Source organism: Gossypium hirsutum, chromosome D04 (assembly GCF_007990345.1).
Source record: "Gossypium hirsutum isolate 1008001.06 chromosome D04, Gossypium_hirsutum_v2.1, whole genome shotgun sequence".
Classification (NCBI taxonomy): domain Eukaryota; kingdom Viridiplantae; phylum Streptophyta; class Magnoliopsida; order Malvales; family Malvaceae; genus Gossypium; species Gossypium hirsutum.
Window position 1 is genome coordinate 6,466,289 of NC_053440.1, and position 15,114 is coordinate 6,481,402.

Below are 15,114 nucleotides of genomic sequence, written 5' to 3' on the forward strand. Positions count from 1 at the left end.
TCTGAATCTGTTTCTAGGCCATACTTCTTTGTGCATTGTAATTCATGTACAACCAATACTTTTGGCAATTCCCACTCGAGTATTAGAGCATCCCATCCTTTTTTAACAAAAAATAAGGTACTCAATACTTTTGGCAACTCTCACTCGAACTGCTTCAAAACTTTGCTAGAGAGTATACTAACTCAAGAATCAAGATTACATGCTGAAATTAGAAATGTTGTAATGACACCTTGATAATTTTGCTTCAGTTTATGACATGCTGCTACTCTTGTTTCAAAAGCTCTAGTTTCTTGACATTCATAGATTTGTATGGACCATAGATTAATAGGTTAAATCCTCTGAGCTATTTATTTTGACGTGCTCTACCATTTGAAAATCATTTGCTTCATTTAGGTAGGATTCTTGGCTATATTTGGGAACTTCTTTTAATTAAATGTAGCAGACTTGAATTTGCCATTCATTTCGTACATATGAGAGGTTCAAGGGTTAGGGGGGGTTTTAAACCTTCCCACCTCATTCTTAAGAGGAAAACAATCATTAGGTAAAATTGTTGTTTAAAGTGAATAGTTTATGGTTTATGTGAAGCTGTTAATGTTGAAAGTGACAAAATTGTTGGTGGGAGCCCTACAAGCCAGTCGAGATTTGTTTGTATAGCACCTACATGATATTTGAGTTGTATAAACATTAGTTTTGTTGTATGATTATATGAGGTATTTGTTTATCTATAACTAGCATTATTAATTTAGCGTATAGAATTGTGAAGATAAAGCTCATGTACTACAAATAGACCCTACAAATTTTAAGACCCGCATTTCATTGCGTTTGAGGTTGGGAAAGTATTTTTCAACTACAACAGTAACGAAGAATGCTTCAAAAATTATGGTGGAAAAGTGTTTCCTCCTCCAATCGCAAGAGTTAGGGTTTAAGTGTTTTGGGGTTTTAGCTTTTTGTGTATTAAAGTGAAATTATCAAAATATCTTTATTTATATTAATTATTTAAATATTTAGATGAATTTATATTAGATGTATTATTATATTAAATTATTTAACTATCATTTATCATTATATTTGAATTTTTGTACTATTTTTATTTATCATTAATTTTACACATAATTTATATTAACTTTTTAAAAAATATTTAAAATTTATATATCATTATTGTGATATTAATATATTTTTAAAGAAAATAGATAAATTTACATGGTTGATAATACCAAGGATGAATAGCAACAATTAAATTGAATTGATTGTTAAAGGAGATAATAGTTGGATTGTATTGATTTTTGAAAAATTGAATTACCAAAAATTACTACTTATTTGTTTTTCATAAAGTGAGGATGTCACCCATCTATACTATTAATAAATGTATTAAAATTTATCATAGACATACGTGTGAAAATCACAAATTTAAAACATAAATGTGTGTATATAATAAATAATAAAATTTATGATTTAGAATTAATTAATAATAACACATGAAGTATATACATTACTAAAAAAAATAGATTAAATTGTTTATCATGGTATTTGTCATCAATCTTGAGTTGGTGTTGAGTTAATTTGTGACACCAATTCAATCAAATACATTATTAATATTAGATATTCTATCACATGCATATGCGTGTGGAAATCACAAATTTAAAATACGAATGTGTATTTAAAAATAACATACAATAAAATGTAAATAACATATTCAACTATACCTTTGGTTTAGTGGTAAAGTGAATGTTTTATTAAGCTTGATAAGCACAAGTTTAAATCAAATCGAAAATTTTTATTGTTTTTTACAGCAATGCTAAACGCTTTAAATTAATAAATTACACTTTCTCATAACACTTTCCAAAAGCACTTATTTCAAATTGAGTTTTTCAAAAGCATTTTTCAACTGCAACAATAACACTAAATTGGCCCATAATTTGATTCATAAGTGGAGTTATGATGATTCAATTTTTGAAAAGTACATAGAAGCAAATCCTAATAATCTTAATTATATAGATTCAGATGATGAAGAAATTAGTCAAGAATGATCATAATAATATAGTCAAGAAATTGGTCAAGGACTAATAAATTAACGAGTATATGTTAATTGTTATAGAGGGAATAATCTAATAAATATGGAGTGCTAGAGCAATTAGGTAAAGTTACATATAATATTTATTTTCCTTGTTATTTTTATTTGTAATTGTATTGTTGACTACTTGATTAGACAAATATATTACATAAGATGATTTAAATTTAAATTTTGTTATTCGTTCAGATTTTTTGAAGTTTATTAATAATTTTTTACAATAATTAATAATTTTAATATGTAACTATATAATTACAATTTGTATCAAACACGTCATAGAAAATTACAATTTAACTACACTTTGTCAATCAATCATATCTAGAAAATTACAATTTATTGTAATTAAACTACCAATAATTACATTTTCATCCAATTACTATGAGGTGTCTAAGTGTCACAGGCTGCGAATTAAAGCCCGTGACAAATGCACATAGAGTGTCCCATAGAGGTCAACTGATTAAATGAGACTTATTTGACCCACTTGAACTAATCCGATTTGTAGAACACATGGATAAACTCATTTACTTGAAGCATTAGTGGCCCAATAAAACACTCCAGTAAAATTAGAATTACCAGAGTAATTATTGTAAATACTAAGGGATAAAGATGTATATTGTTTAAATCCCCTAAGACACTCACCTTATAAATAGACACTAATCTCAATGTTGATGTAATTCGATTTGTATTGAGGCTTTCCCCTCATTTGTAATCTTGTCATTGTATTCTATCATTGTTTTCTTTTGGCATTTTTTTTCATTGCTCATCCTGTTTTTGAATTTGCTTCCATTTTAGTTTCACTTTTCGAGAATTAGGTTGATTTAGACGAATTTGAAGCAAAAAAACCAACTAAGGGTGAGTTTGGATAAGCGGTGCATTTATCTGCAATTAGTGCGAAAATAGTAGTGGCGGTGAGATTAAATATTATGACGATATTGCAACGTGAGACAAAAAGTAAGCTAAACGCACCATATCGCATCCAGTCGCCCATCCAAACCCACCCTAAGACCGCGCGGTTTGTCAAACTTAAATTAGAGCCCCTGACACAAGCACACATTAATAAATATATAAATTTAGGTTTTTTGCCCATATTGTGGGTATATGGTAATTATATGATTTTTAAGGGACCTAAATGCAAATTTAATAATATGGCATCTGTCTAAATAAATATATGTATTTTTCCAAGAGGAGCGTCGGCCTTCCAAGGAGAGAGGAGTGTAGCAAGAGAGAGAAAAGAAAACGTGAGAACTTTCTCTTTCCTTTCGAATAAAATTTAAAACTTAACCAAAAAACCAAGCTTTAATAAAAAAAGAAAAACTGCGACCGCACTGCTTAATACATTCCTTGTAAGATTTCTATTTCTTTTGATTCCTCTTTGGCATTTTCAATTGATTTTTTTTGCATGCAAAAGTATTGCTCTTTTTCCATTTCTACTATTTATTTATTTATGCTGTGGCGGGAAGCTGAGTTTTTGATCTACTATGGCCAATTTCATTGTTTTTTTGGTTCATTTATATGTTATTTTTTTATTTGATTTGGGTTTTCATAGATTTTAGTGTTCATATTCTATCAGATGACATTGCTTGGTAAGTAATTGCTTTATTCCTGTTCTGGTCGGTTGAATACTTTTGATTATTATTTTTTTAAAAAAATCGAAATGAACATTTTAGGGTTTCTGGCTTTGACTTGTGAGCGGTGTTGTTGTTTTCTTGAATGGGTCTTTCTGGGTTCTGATTTTTGAAGGAAGATATGAAGGAAAACTGGGAATTCAAGTATTCAACGATGTTTTGGGTTTTTTTTTTATAATTAAAAAAATGGAGCAATACTATTGTACATTACTGGGTCCATCGCCACACTACATTGCGCTTGCTATTCCCATCCAATAAGATTTTCTTATTGTAGAAAAATAAAATACTATTCTACATAATTTCACTTGTTAGTTATTGTAGAAAATTCCGATTCACAACATTTTCTTCTTTTTAGTATTTTGTCTTGTACATTTTGATTGAGTGCAAAAATCACTTAAGCCTTTTGATTTAATTATTTCCATCCAATAAGATTTGCATTACTGCAATTTCAAAATTATGTATCTTTGGTTTGGTAATGTGTTGTATCCGAGGCTAGGTGCTTTTATCATGGAGAAAAATAAAAGCTTGTTGACTGTTATTTTTGCTGTCTTCTGCTTGTTTAGTTGACTTTGGTGGCAGACACAGAATTATATCTTATTCTGTGGTCTTGGTGCATTTGTCAGAGGAAGCAGTTTGGAAAATGCCTCTCTTCAAGAGGAAGCCTTTTGATTTAGCAAAGCCACCAGAAGATTTGGAGCCCTCTGACCTTGTATACCAAGTTCGATTCACCAAGGAGATTTTTCGAGATTATCAGTATCCTAAGTTGAAGTACTTCAATAATTATAATCATTATTTTTTTTTCATGGGGTTTTATGTTATCCTCTTTCTAGTTCTTGCAAAGCTTATTGCAGTTTAAGGAAATGCAAATTTTTTACCCAGATGAGAAGGAAAAGTATATATCATGCTTTCTTGAGTTTGTGTTGATGAATTTTATTAAGTTCTCTAACCACTCACCACTCCAGTTATGTTGTACTCTGTCATGATCGGAGGCCTTCTCTTTCCTAATGACCAGAAGCAAATGCTTCATTTTCTTTTTCTAAACTTTTGCTTTTCTCGAGCTAGCCATCTTTGAAAAGAGGTGTCATTGCATGTTTGTTTTCCTTAACATAGATCAGAGAGTATCTGAACCGGATAAATTTATATCGTCAGAGAGTTTGGATGTGTAAATCTACTGGAAAATCTAACTTGACTTATGAAGAAGCCATGGTGATGGAAAAAAATGCAATTCAAAAGGTTCAACAGCTACCCAATGATCTTGTGGCACCTGCATTGCGTATTATACAATTTAGTAAGAACCAATCAACCACTTTGCTGACTAAAGCTTTAGTAGTTATTCTTATTCGCTGGCCTCTACCTTCATTTTTGGCTTGTATTTTGCGGTTACTGATTTAAGTGGATAAGTTAATAGTCAGAAATATTTGTTTTACAGTGACATAAGAGATACTCTTGAGTCAGATCTAAATCTTGAACCACTTATCTTTCTCTTATGTGGTTTAAACCTTCATTGGATTGTAGTCGTAGCACATAGCTGATTGAAGTCCTGAGTCCCTTAGTGTACTGGTGGAAATGGGTTTAATATCCTTTCATAACAGCAACCCACTTGCAATCTGGTAACAACAGTTGTATCCTTTACTGAAAAGCAGCTTCAATGGATTTGTTTGTAGATATTGTATAGGGAAGTCTTTAGTGGTGCATGTCATTGTAATACAGGTAAGGTCTGGGGAATTTTGATAATTGTACCTTTTAGAACCTTTCTCGTTTTAATAGCCTGGTTGCTTCAAACCTTGGGTTTCTTAAAAAGTATGAGCTTTGGGATGGTTTAAGATTCTTAAGTTTGAGCTATTAGAAAGTAGCAATCGGATGATTGTTGCTTTTACTTGAAATATTTGTGTATCACAGTTATGCTGTTTGTTTTAGTTGTCTAAATAAAAGATATATAAGTTTGATGTTGTAAGCTTTTAGGAGCAATTTTCAGTGTTCTGGTTTTGCGAGATTAACATTATTTGTTCTACCAAAATTTTGTGTGTTTAAAAAAGTTAATTCTTTTTATTCATTTGTATTTGGGGTTAAGGTTTGAAAATATAAAGGTTTGAGATTTTTAAAATAGTATTTTCAAGTTATCAAGATCGATGAAAATTATTAATTGGAAAATAATAAAAGAAAGTGAGAGAAAGAAGAGAGGAGATACAATCCTCAGAGTCTAATGCTATTTACAACCAAATGTATCATATAACTTCAATAATACCAAAGTGCTTGGGGTTGATTACATGACTATTTTTCACTATCCTTTAGTTCATAATATCTAGGGTTGTTAGTGCTTTAAACTTTTGAGGGATTTTAAGTGCTTACATTTTAGAACACTTTAATTATAAAATCTTCTTTTTTAGGAAATTGAAGTGTTTGAATTTTAGAATGTTGTGATTTGACATGGTTTTTTTTTTATCTAATGGAAATATACTTGGGTTGTACATCTGGTGTTATAGAAGGTAGAACACAGAAGAATAGAAGTAAAAAGATTTTATAATGGTCGAAGATGATAATGTTGCTAAAATAGTGTCACTCAAATGCTACAAAACTTGTCTGAGCTGTTATAATTTCAGTTGAGGTAGATGTGATGCACCGCGCTGATTTTAACTAGTGCATATAAATTTATAAAGTGTAGGTGTACTAGCACTGATAAGAGGTAAGATATATTTGATTGCTCTAATTCTCGCGTTTTGATTATTAGGGGTTAGAAGAACTAGTTGGTGAGATATACTATAACCAAAATCTTTTTACCTTCAACAAGAATCTGATCAATGAGAAAATGCTGCAATAAATATACGCGATCGGATTGTTCTTGGTTCATTTCTGATTATTGTTACTATTGAAGTTCTTATGATTTAGGGATATATTCCCTTGCACATGATCTCCAGATATCTTCTCTAGGCTTGAGTTAAGTCGGTCGTTGCATGATATTTTGTATGTGCCACTATCCTTGTGTGGCAAAGGTTTGTGGTGCTGAGAGTAATCTAGAAATGACGTCATGAATGATCAGGGGATCTTAACTTTAGATTGTTAGTGAAAACTAAAAAAATTCAACTGCTGTTTAAAAGGGAAAAAAAGAAAAAGAGCTTTATACATTTGCCTTTAAAAAACTCAGCTTTCTGAACTTGTGCTTTTGTTATTTTTAGTTTCAGTATTTTCAATTCCTTGTTTAATCTTTTCACTGCTTTTGTGCAACTCTGTCAAATAACCAGTGGTTTTCTCACAGGTATGCTATCATTGAGAGATCTTGCTGATCTAGTGACTAAAAAATTGCAGAAAGATCTGTTTGTGGGTGCTGAATTGTATGGAAAGAAGGATGATGGTCTTTACCCATGCAGAGTGTTAAAAATTGTGGAGAATGGTGTTGGAAAAATGCAATATGAGGTGGCATTGCTTGGAGAAAATAAGAAAATAACAGAAAATGCAATATTACATGGAGAAGATCTGGTGTGGAAGAAAACACCCTTCAACAGAAAAATTTTGAAGTCTTTTATTCGGGAGTCCACATGCCGAAGTATTCCTTGGGTGCTTCATGAAAAACTGGCGCAGAAACATGGTATTTCAACGGATCTTCCAGAGGAGTTGCGTAGCAAATTCTTCCTTCAAGGTGGACAGCTGGTTAACAGAACGAAGAAAAGGAAAAATGAGAATAGAAACAATGTTGGGGTAATTATGCATGTTTATGGTATTCGTTTTAAGATATTTATTTTATGATATTATATTTTGGCTCATAAATTCTCATGTCCAGGAAGCAAACGGAGAATCTGGGAAATCCAAAAGGAATAAAGGAGAAACTGGGAAGCCTGATGCTAGTAAGGAAGGTATAGTTAATCTTGGTGCAAGTTGAACATCATTTTTCTTTTCTTAGTTTCTTGTATTAAGTTGTGGAGATATGGCCTGACAGTTTTCAGTTTTTACATTTCTTTCCTCTTGGTTTTATTTCTTGTGAGTGCTTTTCTTCTCTTGGGGGTGGGGGTGTTGGGTTATGCAAGGGCAAAGTTACACCTTTTTTCAGTATGCAATTCAATGGCGCTATGTTTATTTGTTCACTGATTTTGTTTCTTGCTTCTAATGTTAATTTACAGAAAATAATCAGCCTGAGGACGAACCTGTCAAATATCCAATTGATGACCTGCTGGTGAAGCCTGGTCCTGATGATCCACTGTTTACTGATCGCCCCTCTCCTTCAAGGGATTTCAATGTTCCAATGGATTGTATTGGTGATCTTTTGATGGTTTGGGATTTTTGCTCTTCATTTAGCAGGGTGCTCAATTTATGGCCATTCTCTCTTGAAGATTTTGAAAATGCCATCTGTCACAAGGATAGTAATTTGGTTCTCATTGTGGAAACACATTCAGCTCTACTTCGTATACTCATAAAAGATGACGGTGAATATTCATTGGCTTTACAGAACAAAAAACGAAAGTCGAAGGTCAGAATCTTGTTGAAATTCGTATAGATGTGTAGATAAATGTTTTTTCCTTTCTTGCTTGAAAATCTCTTTATTTTCCTCCCATGTGGGGCCTCCCTTGCTCATGCTTTGTCTTTTGACTGTTTTTGTTTCAGATTTCACTCATCACTTGGACCGAGTATGTCTGTGATTTCTTGGAAATGATCAATGTTACTGAATTATGCTCTTGTATGACCACTATAAAGCGAGGGCACTATGGCCTTCTGGATGCTAATGCTAAGTTAGGGATTTTGCGCGAATTGGTTTGTCATGCCCTTGAAACCGATCTTATCAGGGGCAAGTTGGATGATCTAATTGAGCAGCGACGGGCACTTGGAGCCACAGTAAGAGGGGAAGCTTTGGAATATGCTAGAAAGAAACGAGAAGAAAAAGAACAGTTGAAAGGTGAGTCTAATGGGTTAGAAGTAAAGGAAAATAGTATGGAGAGCACAGGAAGCAATCCACATATGGCAGAAAATGGAGAAGAGAATGGTGATATGGTGGAGGAGGTTATTTCATCTAGACAAAGCAATGCATTTGTTAATAGGTACGTGTGCTTATTTTTTAAACATTGAGATTATTACCAAGGATCTGCTTACTTGATGCATTTGTTACTTTCCATTTGTTTTCTATTTATTAAAGTAAGTGCAAAGAAAATGGTAAAATCATCAATCAAATGGATCTTAGATTAATCCTTTTTTTCCCTTCTTGATCAAGTATTATTTTGAGCTAGGGATGCACCTTAGTTATGTTGTTTGAAGAAGTATCTCTTTTGTAACCGTAGCAGGAAGCAATTAAACGGGCAATCCAAGAGAGGAGAGAAGCAAAAATTGGATCCAAAAGTCGAAGCTGAAAATATAACAAACTCAAATGAGAAGGAAGCACAGAAACAGCTAACTGGTGAAAAAAAGGAAGATCAGGAGAAGAAGAGTAAAGAAAAGAGGGAACAGAGGGTTCAATCCCATATCCTTGCTCTCCAATTGATGTGATTTTCATGTATATTTTGCTTTATTGTTGTTTCATTAATATTATTTATATAACAGAAGGAATATTTTAAACGTGAGATGGAGAAACGAAGCATCCGGACCAATCCCTTAGGTAAAGACAGAGACTATAACAGGTATTGGTGGTTTAGGCGAGATGGGAGGATATTTGTTGAGAGTTCTGATTCAAAGCAGTGGGGCTATTATTGTGCCAAGGAAGAGGTTGGTTACATGTTTAAAATGATTCTTTTTCTTAGGGTTCTTCAGTTAAAGTTATAACCAAAACTTGATGGACAGGTTGATGCACTTATGAGCTCACTTAATCCAAAGGGTGAGAGAGAGCGAGCTCTTCAACAACAGCTGGAAAAATTCTATCCTAGGATCAGGTGAGTGTGTCAACTAGTTTTCCTTGTAGAACAAATGGACTCAGTTTCATCCCCAATCTAATGGAGGTTTCTGAGTTTTGACATTGCAGCTTGGAACTCCAAAAAAGATCAAAGGATTTGGCTCAGAAGATTGCCTTGGAAGAGGCTGTGCTGCGGAGATCAACTCGTGTACGGGCACCGCCTAGGGAAAATCCTGCTAATGCATTCCTCAAGTATGTGAACAAGTGGAAAGAAGATTAATATATATTCTGAGTTGGATACACATAGCTAAACTCCGGTGCCTTATTAAGTAGTTGTTAGTATGAAAATAACATTGGGTTGAGGGGCAGGGATAGGATGGTTGGTTAATGGGATTATATAGGAGGGAAGAAGAGGAACTGGGATGGAGCCTTTTTTTGATCCATTCCTCTTTTAATGACCAACCCCACGGACAAAAAGCCTAATATCTCTACTCAGTTTTGCAAATGACAACATTGTTCCTGTCATTCTTTTAACTCTGCTGTTAAAGCACTTTACATTTTACAAATTTCTGACATAAAAATATATCATAACATTGAATTAGTTCACAGGGTATATTAAGGATTTGAAGAGAAGTGAAATCCCCTTTGGTTATAATAGTGCATGTATAACCACTTCTTATAATAGTGTTGAATCATGCAGTAAAAGAGCAAAATCCACTTATTTCTTATTTGTATACGCATATTATAATGTCATCAATATTATGAATCAAATTAATTCAAAAAAAAAAAATCTTGTAAAAATCTGCAATGAATCCAACCTGCGCATGATGGGGGTAGCCAGAAACAGCATATCTTATTAGCAGGAAGGGAATTATATTTTATCATATCATACATCAATGGTGAGTTCGATTGGATTGTGAAGGAACCCTATGTTTCGGAGAGGCCATTGGTGGAGCTGTAGGAGGCTGAGCAATTGGTGGAGGAGCCATAGGTGGCGGAGCAAGTGGTGGAGGGGGTGAGGGAGAAGAGTCGTGGTAGTAAGGATATATAGTGTACACAGTTTGTACTATAGTGAGGGCAAAAAGAAAGATGGCACCAATCAAAGAAAGCATAGCCCATGGGTTTCTAAAGTAGGTATGGATGAGGTTAGCTCGCCATTCATTCCAAGCTTTCTTGCAGTACTTGTTCACCTTCTTCTGCACCTCATCCAGGCTGCTCTCTGGATCCAACGTTATGTCTTTCGACAGCGAGTTGAACAGGTGAGCCACTGCTTTATCACTTCCAAGTGCATTCTGAATGATCCCGGTGGAATGCAAAAGTGCCACATCCCTCTCATTATCAATTATGTTATCCATGAAAAAGATGTAGGATGTCACCTCATTGCCTGCCCCGACATGGAAACGTTCGAATGCTATTAGGTTTAAAAACATTGACTCTGTCGCATCGTCTACGATGATAACTGGAAGCTTAAGTACACCGCTGCGGAACGAGATGTCCTTGAAGCTCATGGTCTTGCTTTTCTTGAACTGGATTCCGGCTTCCTGAAGCTCCATTGCAGATCGAATGATGTCGTCACCATCCTGGTGCGAAGAGCTTCGATATTTAAGGAGTCGTTTTCTCCGTTTACGTGCTGGCCTTATGTCTTGAATCAGACTCTTCCTATACACATCCAAGACGTGCAAACAAGGTCCCATGTTCAAGATGGGCGTATGTGGGGAACAGAACTTGAGTATAAGTTTATTCACGAACTCTCCATCCTGCAACATTGTAAAACCTGTTACACACACACACACACACACATATTCAAAAAAAGTTACCAAATTGTAAACCTTAGTTCCATTGCTATCTACAGCAACCAAGCTGAAGAGAACAGGAATTGGCAATTGATTCTCAAGCATCAACATATCTCGTTTAATGAATGGCATAACATGTATCTTCCCATGGTTGCTGAAGATTGGGTCATTTGGAGCATAATCATCCATTGTATGAGTAGCAGAGCGTAGAATCTCCAGCATGAAACACCCATCCACAATCATCAGCTGCAAAAACTTGTCGTCATCTTGCCATATAGGATCAAGCAAATCATAGCATTCCTTCGATTTCTGCAAGTCTTTATTCAAAGACTCCACAAACAAATCCAAAGGCTTGTTGGATCTTCTAAGGAAATGAAGGAGTGCTCGTTTCTTATGATCCTCCATGGGCTTTACATGGTCTTCGCCATGGTGGTAAGGACCGAAGGACACAACTTGAGGCATGTAAGCTTTCTTGTTAAGCTCAGCAATGGCAGCAGGCACTTTGTAGATTGATTGCTTCATCCAATGCTCCTTCTCTGCCTCAGTATCCACCATGTTCTCGAGTTTTCGATTAACTTCGATAACCCAATTCGATTCCGCCATTTGTGTTACAATGTGTCCCTTACTGCAGGCAACGGCATAGCATGTCTTGTAGGAGCAGAAACAAACAAACAAACAAGACAAAGACGACAACCTCAGAGCTTTGTTGTTTGTGCCCAAACGTGAAATGAATATATTGAGACTGAAATTCCTTTCTTCCTTATTTGTTTATATAAATGGAATCGTTGAGAAGAGAAGGGAAAGGCAGTAAAAAGAGGGAGCAAGCTGCAACAAGAAAACTGAGGATGTTAAAGAAAAGTATATATGAAGGCGGCATACCTTTTTTTTATTCTAAGTATGGAACCTGCAAAGAAAAGTCAAACCATGCAATATTCCCTTTTGAGGTGATGTCCTCAATTTGTCTCATTAAAATGAAAATTATAGATCCTCTCTAAATTTAAATATTCTAATTAAGTCCTTCAAGTATCAATATCGTATCAATCAAGTCCTTTCGTTAGCTTAACCGTCAATTTAGTCGTTAAATGCCACTTCGAAATTAATGCAGAGTACATTTAAAACACGTGGATCAAATTCTAATCATATATGTATCTATTGCATGGATAATTTAGATAAAACATATTATGAAAAAAAAGCAGTATCAATAAAATTTTAAAAATATATTTTTTTCCCTTTAACACATAATCTAAGCAGGGGCGAAGCTAGAACAATTTTTTAGGGGGGCGAATGAAATTTTAATTTTTTTTATGGTCTATATCTTTATAATTTTTAAAGGTTTAAATCGAATATTTATAATTTTAAGAGAGCCAAAGTACAATTTTACCTTTATTAATTTAAAATTTTTAAAAAAATTTAAAAGGCATAAATAATAAAATTTCATTTTAGGGGGATCGGGGCTCTACCAGCCCCCCTAGCTTCGCCTCTAAATCTAAGTACATGTAATATATATATATTATACACATGAGTTTGCAATGATACTTGAGATAGCATTTATTGTCTAGGTTAATGAAAATAGGGGTGAGTATTCGATTGAGTCGAGTCGAATCAAGTAAAAAAATTTCGAGTTAGTCGAGATGACGAATTCTATTTTAGCAACCGAACTCAATTTGAATTTTTTTTCAAATCAGATTGAATCGAGTCAAAAAATTTTGAGTCAAGTCTAGTCGAGTTAACGAATCCTATTATTTATACTCAATGTTGTGTTTACATGAATCAATTGTTTAACTAGTAAACAAAATACAAAATTATTTAACTACATACACAATATAATGGTTTTGCCTTTTAACTTAATGAGTAAACATTTATCAAAACAACGTAATTTTGCCTTTTAACTTAATGGTTTTGACTTTTAACTTTAGAAAAGGTAAACATTTATCAAAGAGCGTAATTTTGCCTTTTCTTATTCAGATTTTTGGATAACTCGAATTATATAATTCATATTCGAGTTAAACCGAAAAACTTAATTTTTTTATTCGAGTTGATCCAAATAACTTGATTAACTCAAATAACTCGAACTATTTAATTCAAAATTTGAAAAACTTATTGAATTTTTCGAATCGAATCGAATTTTGCTCACCCCAAAATGAAAAGATTTGATTGACTAATATTTTGAACACCTCAACTAAAATGTTTTAAAATTCATGGACCAACTTATAATTTAAACAAAAAATTAAGGATATTTGATGCCATTAAATTTTGGATGCATACTTAAATTTTTTAAAAATTTTAAAACGCTTAATTACAATATTTCTAAAGAGTCTAATTAATCCTTTCAAAAAGTTTGAAAAAAAAACTTAAATATTTGATTATTCTGAATAATCAAATTTAACAATAATTAAATAAATAATAACTACAATTAGAGGTATTTATGGGTTGAGTTCGGGTTAGGCTTAAGTATGATAGTAACATATTTTATACTTGCCCAAATTCGATGCATTCAAAATATGAGTCTTAAATTTTGTCGAATGTTTATATTTGTAAATGGTTAACCCAAACCCATTTTAGACCCACTATTATTTTTATTTTCTAAAGATATTTATATAAATTTTAATTTAATATTGGGATAATGTCATATTTGATTTGAAAATGTTCAATGTAGTACCTAAACTATCAATATGTGTTTTTATTATGATACTTGTACTTACGGTACTTGAACTATTAATATGTGTATTGGTACATGAATTGCTAAGCCAATCAATGAAAGTTTGACACGTAGAATTTTTTCCAAATCATTAAGACCATATGAATATTATAACATCATGCCGAAATCTAAATAAAATAAATTAAATTACATTAAAAACATAAAAAAACTAATCATATGATTAATAAAAGAAGAAGTAAATACCAAACTTACATGAAAATGCATGTACTTTGATGGATAAAAAATATTATTTTAAATGAAAATTTTTTTTGGAGAAGATGACCATTTATTTAAACGAGAATGGTTTTTTGATTATTAAGTTTAATATTTACTTTTTTTTATTAACCATATGTTTAATTATTTGTTTTTTTTACTTTAAATTAAATTTGATGATTTAGGGGGAAATTTCTGCGTGTCCAATTTTCATTGGCTAGTTTAACAACTCATTAATGGTGTTAACACAATGTACCACATTAGATATTTTATGAAAGTACATGTATCATAATAAAGCACATATTAATAGTTCATGTATCACATTGGATATTTTATGAAAGTACAAGTACCAAATGTGACATTATCCCTTTAATATTTAATAATTATACACATAATTTTTATTTATTAAAATTTCATTACTAGGTAGATTTAAATTTTATGCAGTAAAATTATATAATAAATATAAAGTAATAAAATATAATATATTATAAATTTAGAAAATATTTGGGTTGAATCAAACTCGAGTGTTGAGGTCTAATTTTTTTTGTCTAATTTTATTTTTCAAATTTATTATTTTTATTCTAACCTCCTCAAATTTTCAAATTTTAAACAATAGTTGAAACTAAGAATTGGTATAACTATAACAAAACTTTAATTTCATAGTTTGTCACTAATTTTGAAGAAAAATATATGTATAATTATTTTGCATGTCTCAATTGATGAGGTATTTGTTATCTCTTCTAATATTTAATATAGTACAGTGACTGTAAAATTATCATCGAAGTCTTTATATTTGGAGTTAGATTACATTTTATTTTATTTTTACTAAAAAATAGGTAAATTAGCCCTTATACATTGGATCAAAGAGCAAATTGGTCATTCTGTTAAACATTTGACCCAATTCTGTTGTT

General features: G+C 32.4%; 2 protein-coding genes across 5 annotated transcripts; one reads left to right on the forward strand and one right to left on the reverse strand.

The window, feature by feature from the left end:
* Positions 1 to 3,257: 3,257 nt before the first annotated feature.
* On the forward strand, positions 3,258 to 10,100 carry LOC107959694 (DDT domain-containing protein DDB_G0282237). 4 transcript variants are annotated; one of them, XM_016895809.2, is made up of 11 exons: positions 3,258 to 3,411; positions 4,317 to 4,446; positions 4,809 to 4,981; positions 6,947 to 7,386; positions 7,469 to 7,541; positions 7,806 to 8,152; positions 8,287 to 8,717; positions 8,955 to 9,123; positions 9,214 to 9,375; positions 9,451 to 9,539; positions 9,629 to 10,100. In XM_016895809.2, the coding sequence occupies exons 2-11, from the start codon at positions 4,334 to 4,336 to the stop codon at positions 9,777 to 9,779; spliced, it is 2,148 nt and encodes a 715-aa protein (XP_016751298.2). In that variant the 5' UTR covers positions 3,258 to 3,411; positions 4,317 to 4,333; the 3' UTR covers positions 9,780 to 10,100. The 4 variants fall into 4 exon arrangements, with proteins under 4 accessions (XP_016751298.2, XP_016751301.2, XP_040947733.1 ...); XM_041091799.1 differs by lacking the exon at positions 3,258 to 3,411 and adding an exon at positions 3,437 to 3,651 and having other exon boundaries at positions 4,257 to 4,446; XM_041091800.1 differs by lacking the exon at positions 3,258 to 3,411 and adding an exon at positions 3,624 to 3,651 and having other exon boundaries at positions 4,257 to 4,446; positions 8,958 to 9,123.
* A 250-nt stretch (positions 10,101 to 10,350) lies between these two features.
* Positions 10,351 to 12,146, reverse strand: LOC107959695 (UPF0481 protein At3g47200). Its single transcript, XM_016895813.2, has 2 exons — positions 11,329 to 12,146; positions 10,351 to 11,256 (listed from the first exon to the last, which is right to left on the reverse strand). The coding sequence occupies exons 1-2, from the start codon at positions 11,893 to 11,895 to the stop codon at positions 10,393 to 10,395; spliced, it is 1,431 nt and encodes a 476-aa protein (XP_016751302.1). The 5' UTR covers positions 11,896 to 12,146; the 3' UTR covers positions 10,351 to 10,392.
* Positions 12,147 to 15,114: the final 2,968 nt, after the last annotated feature.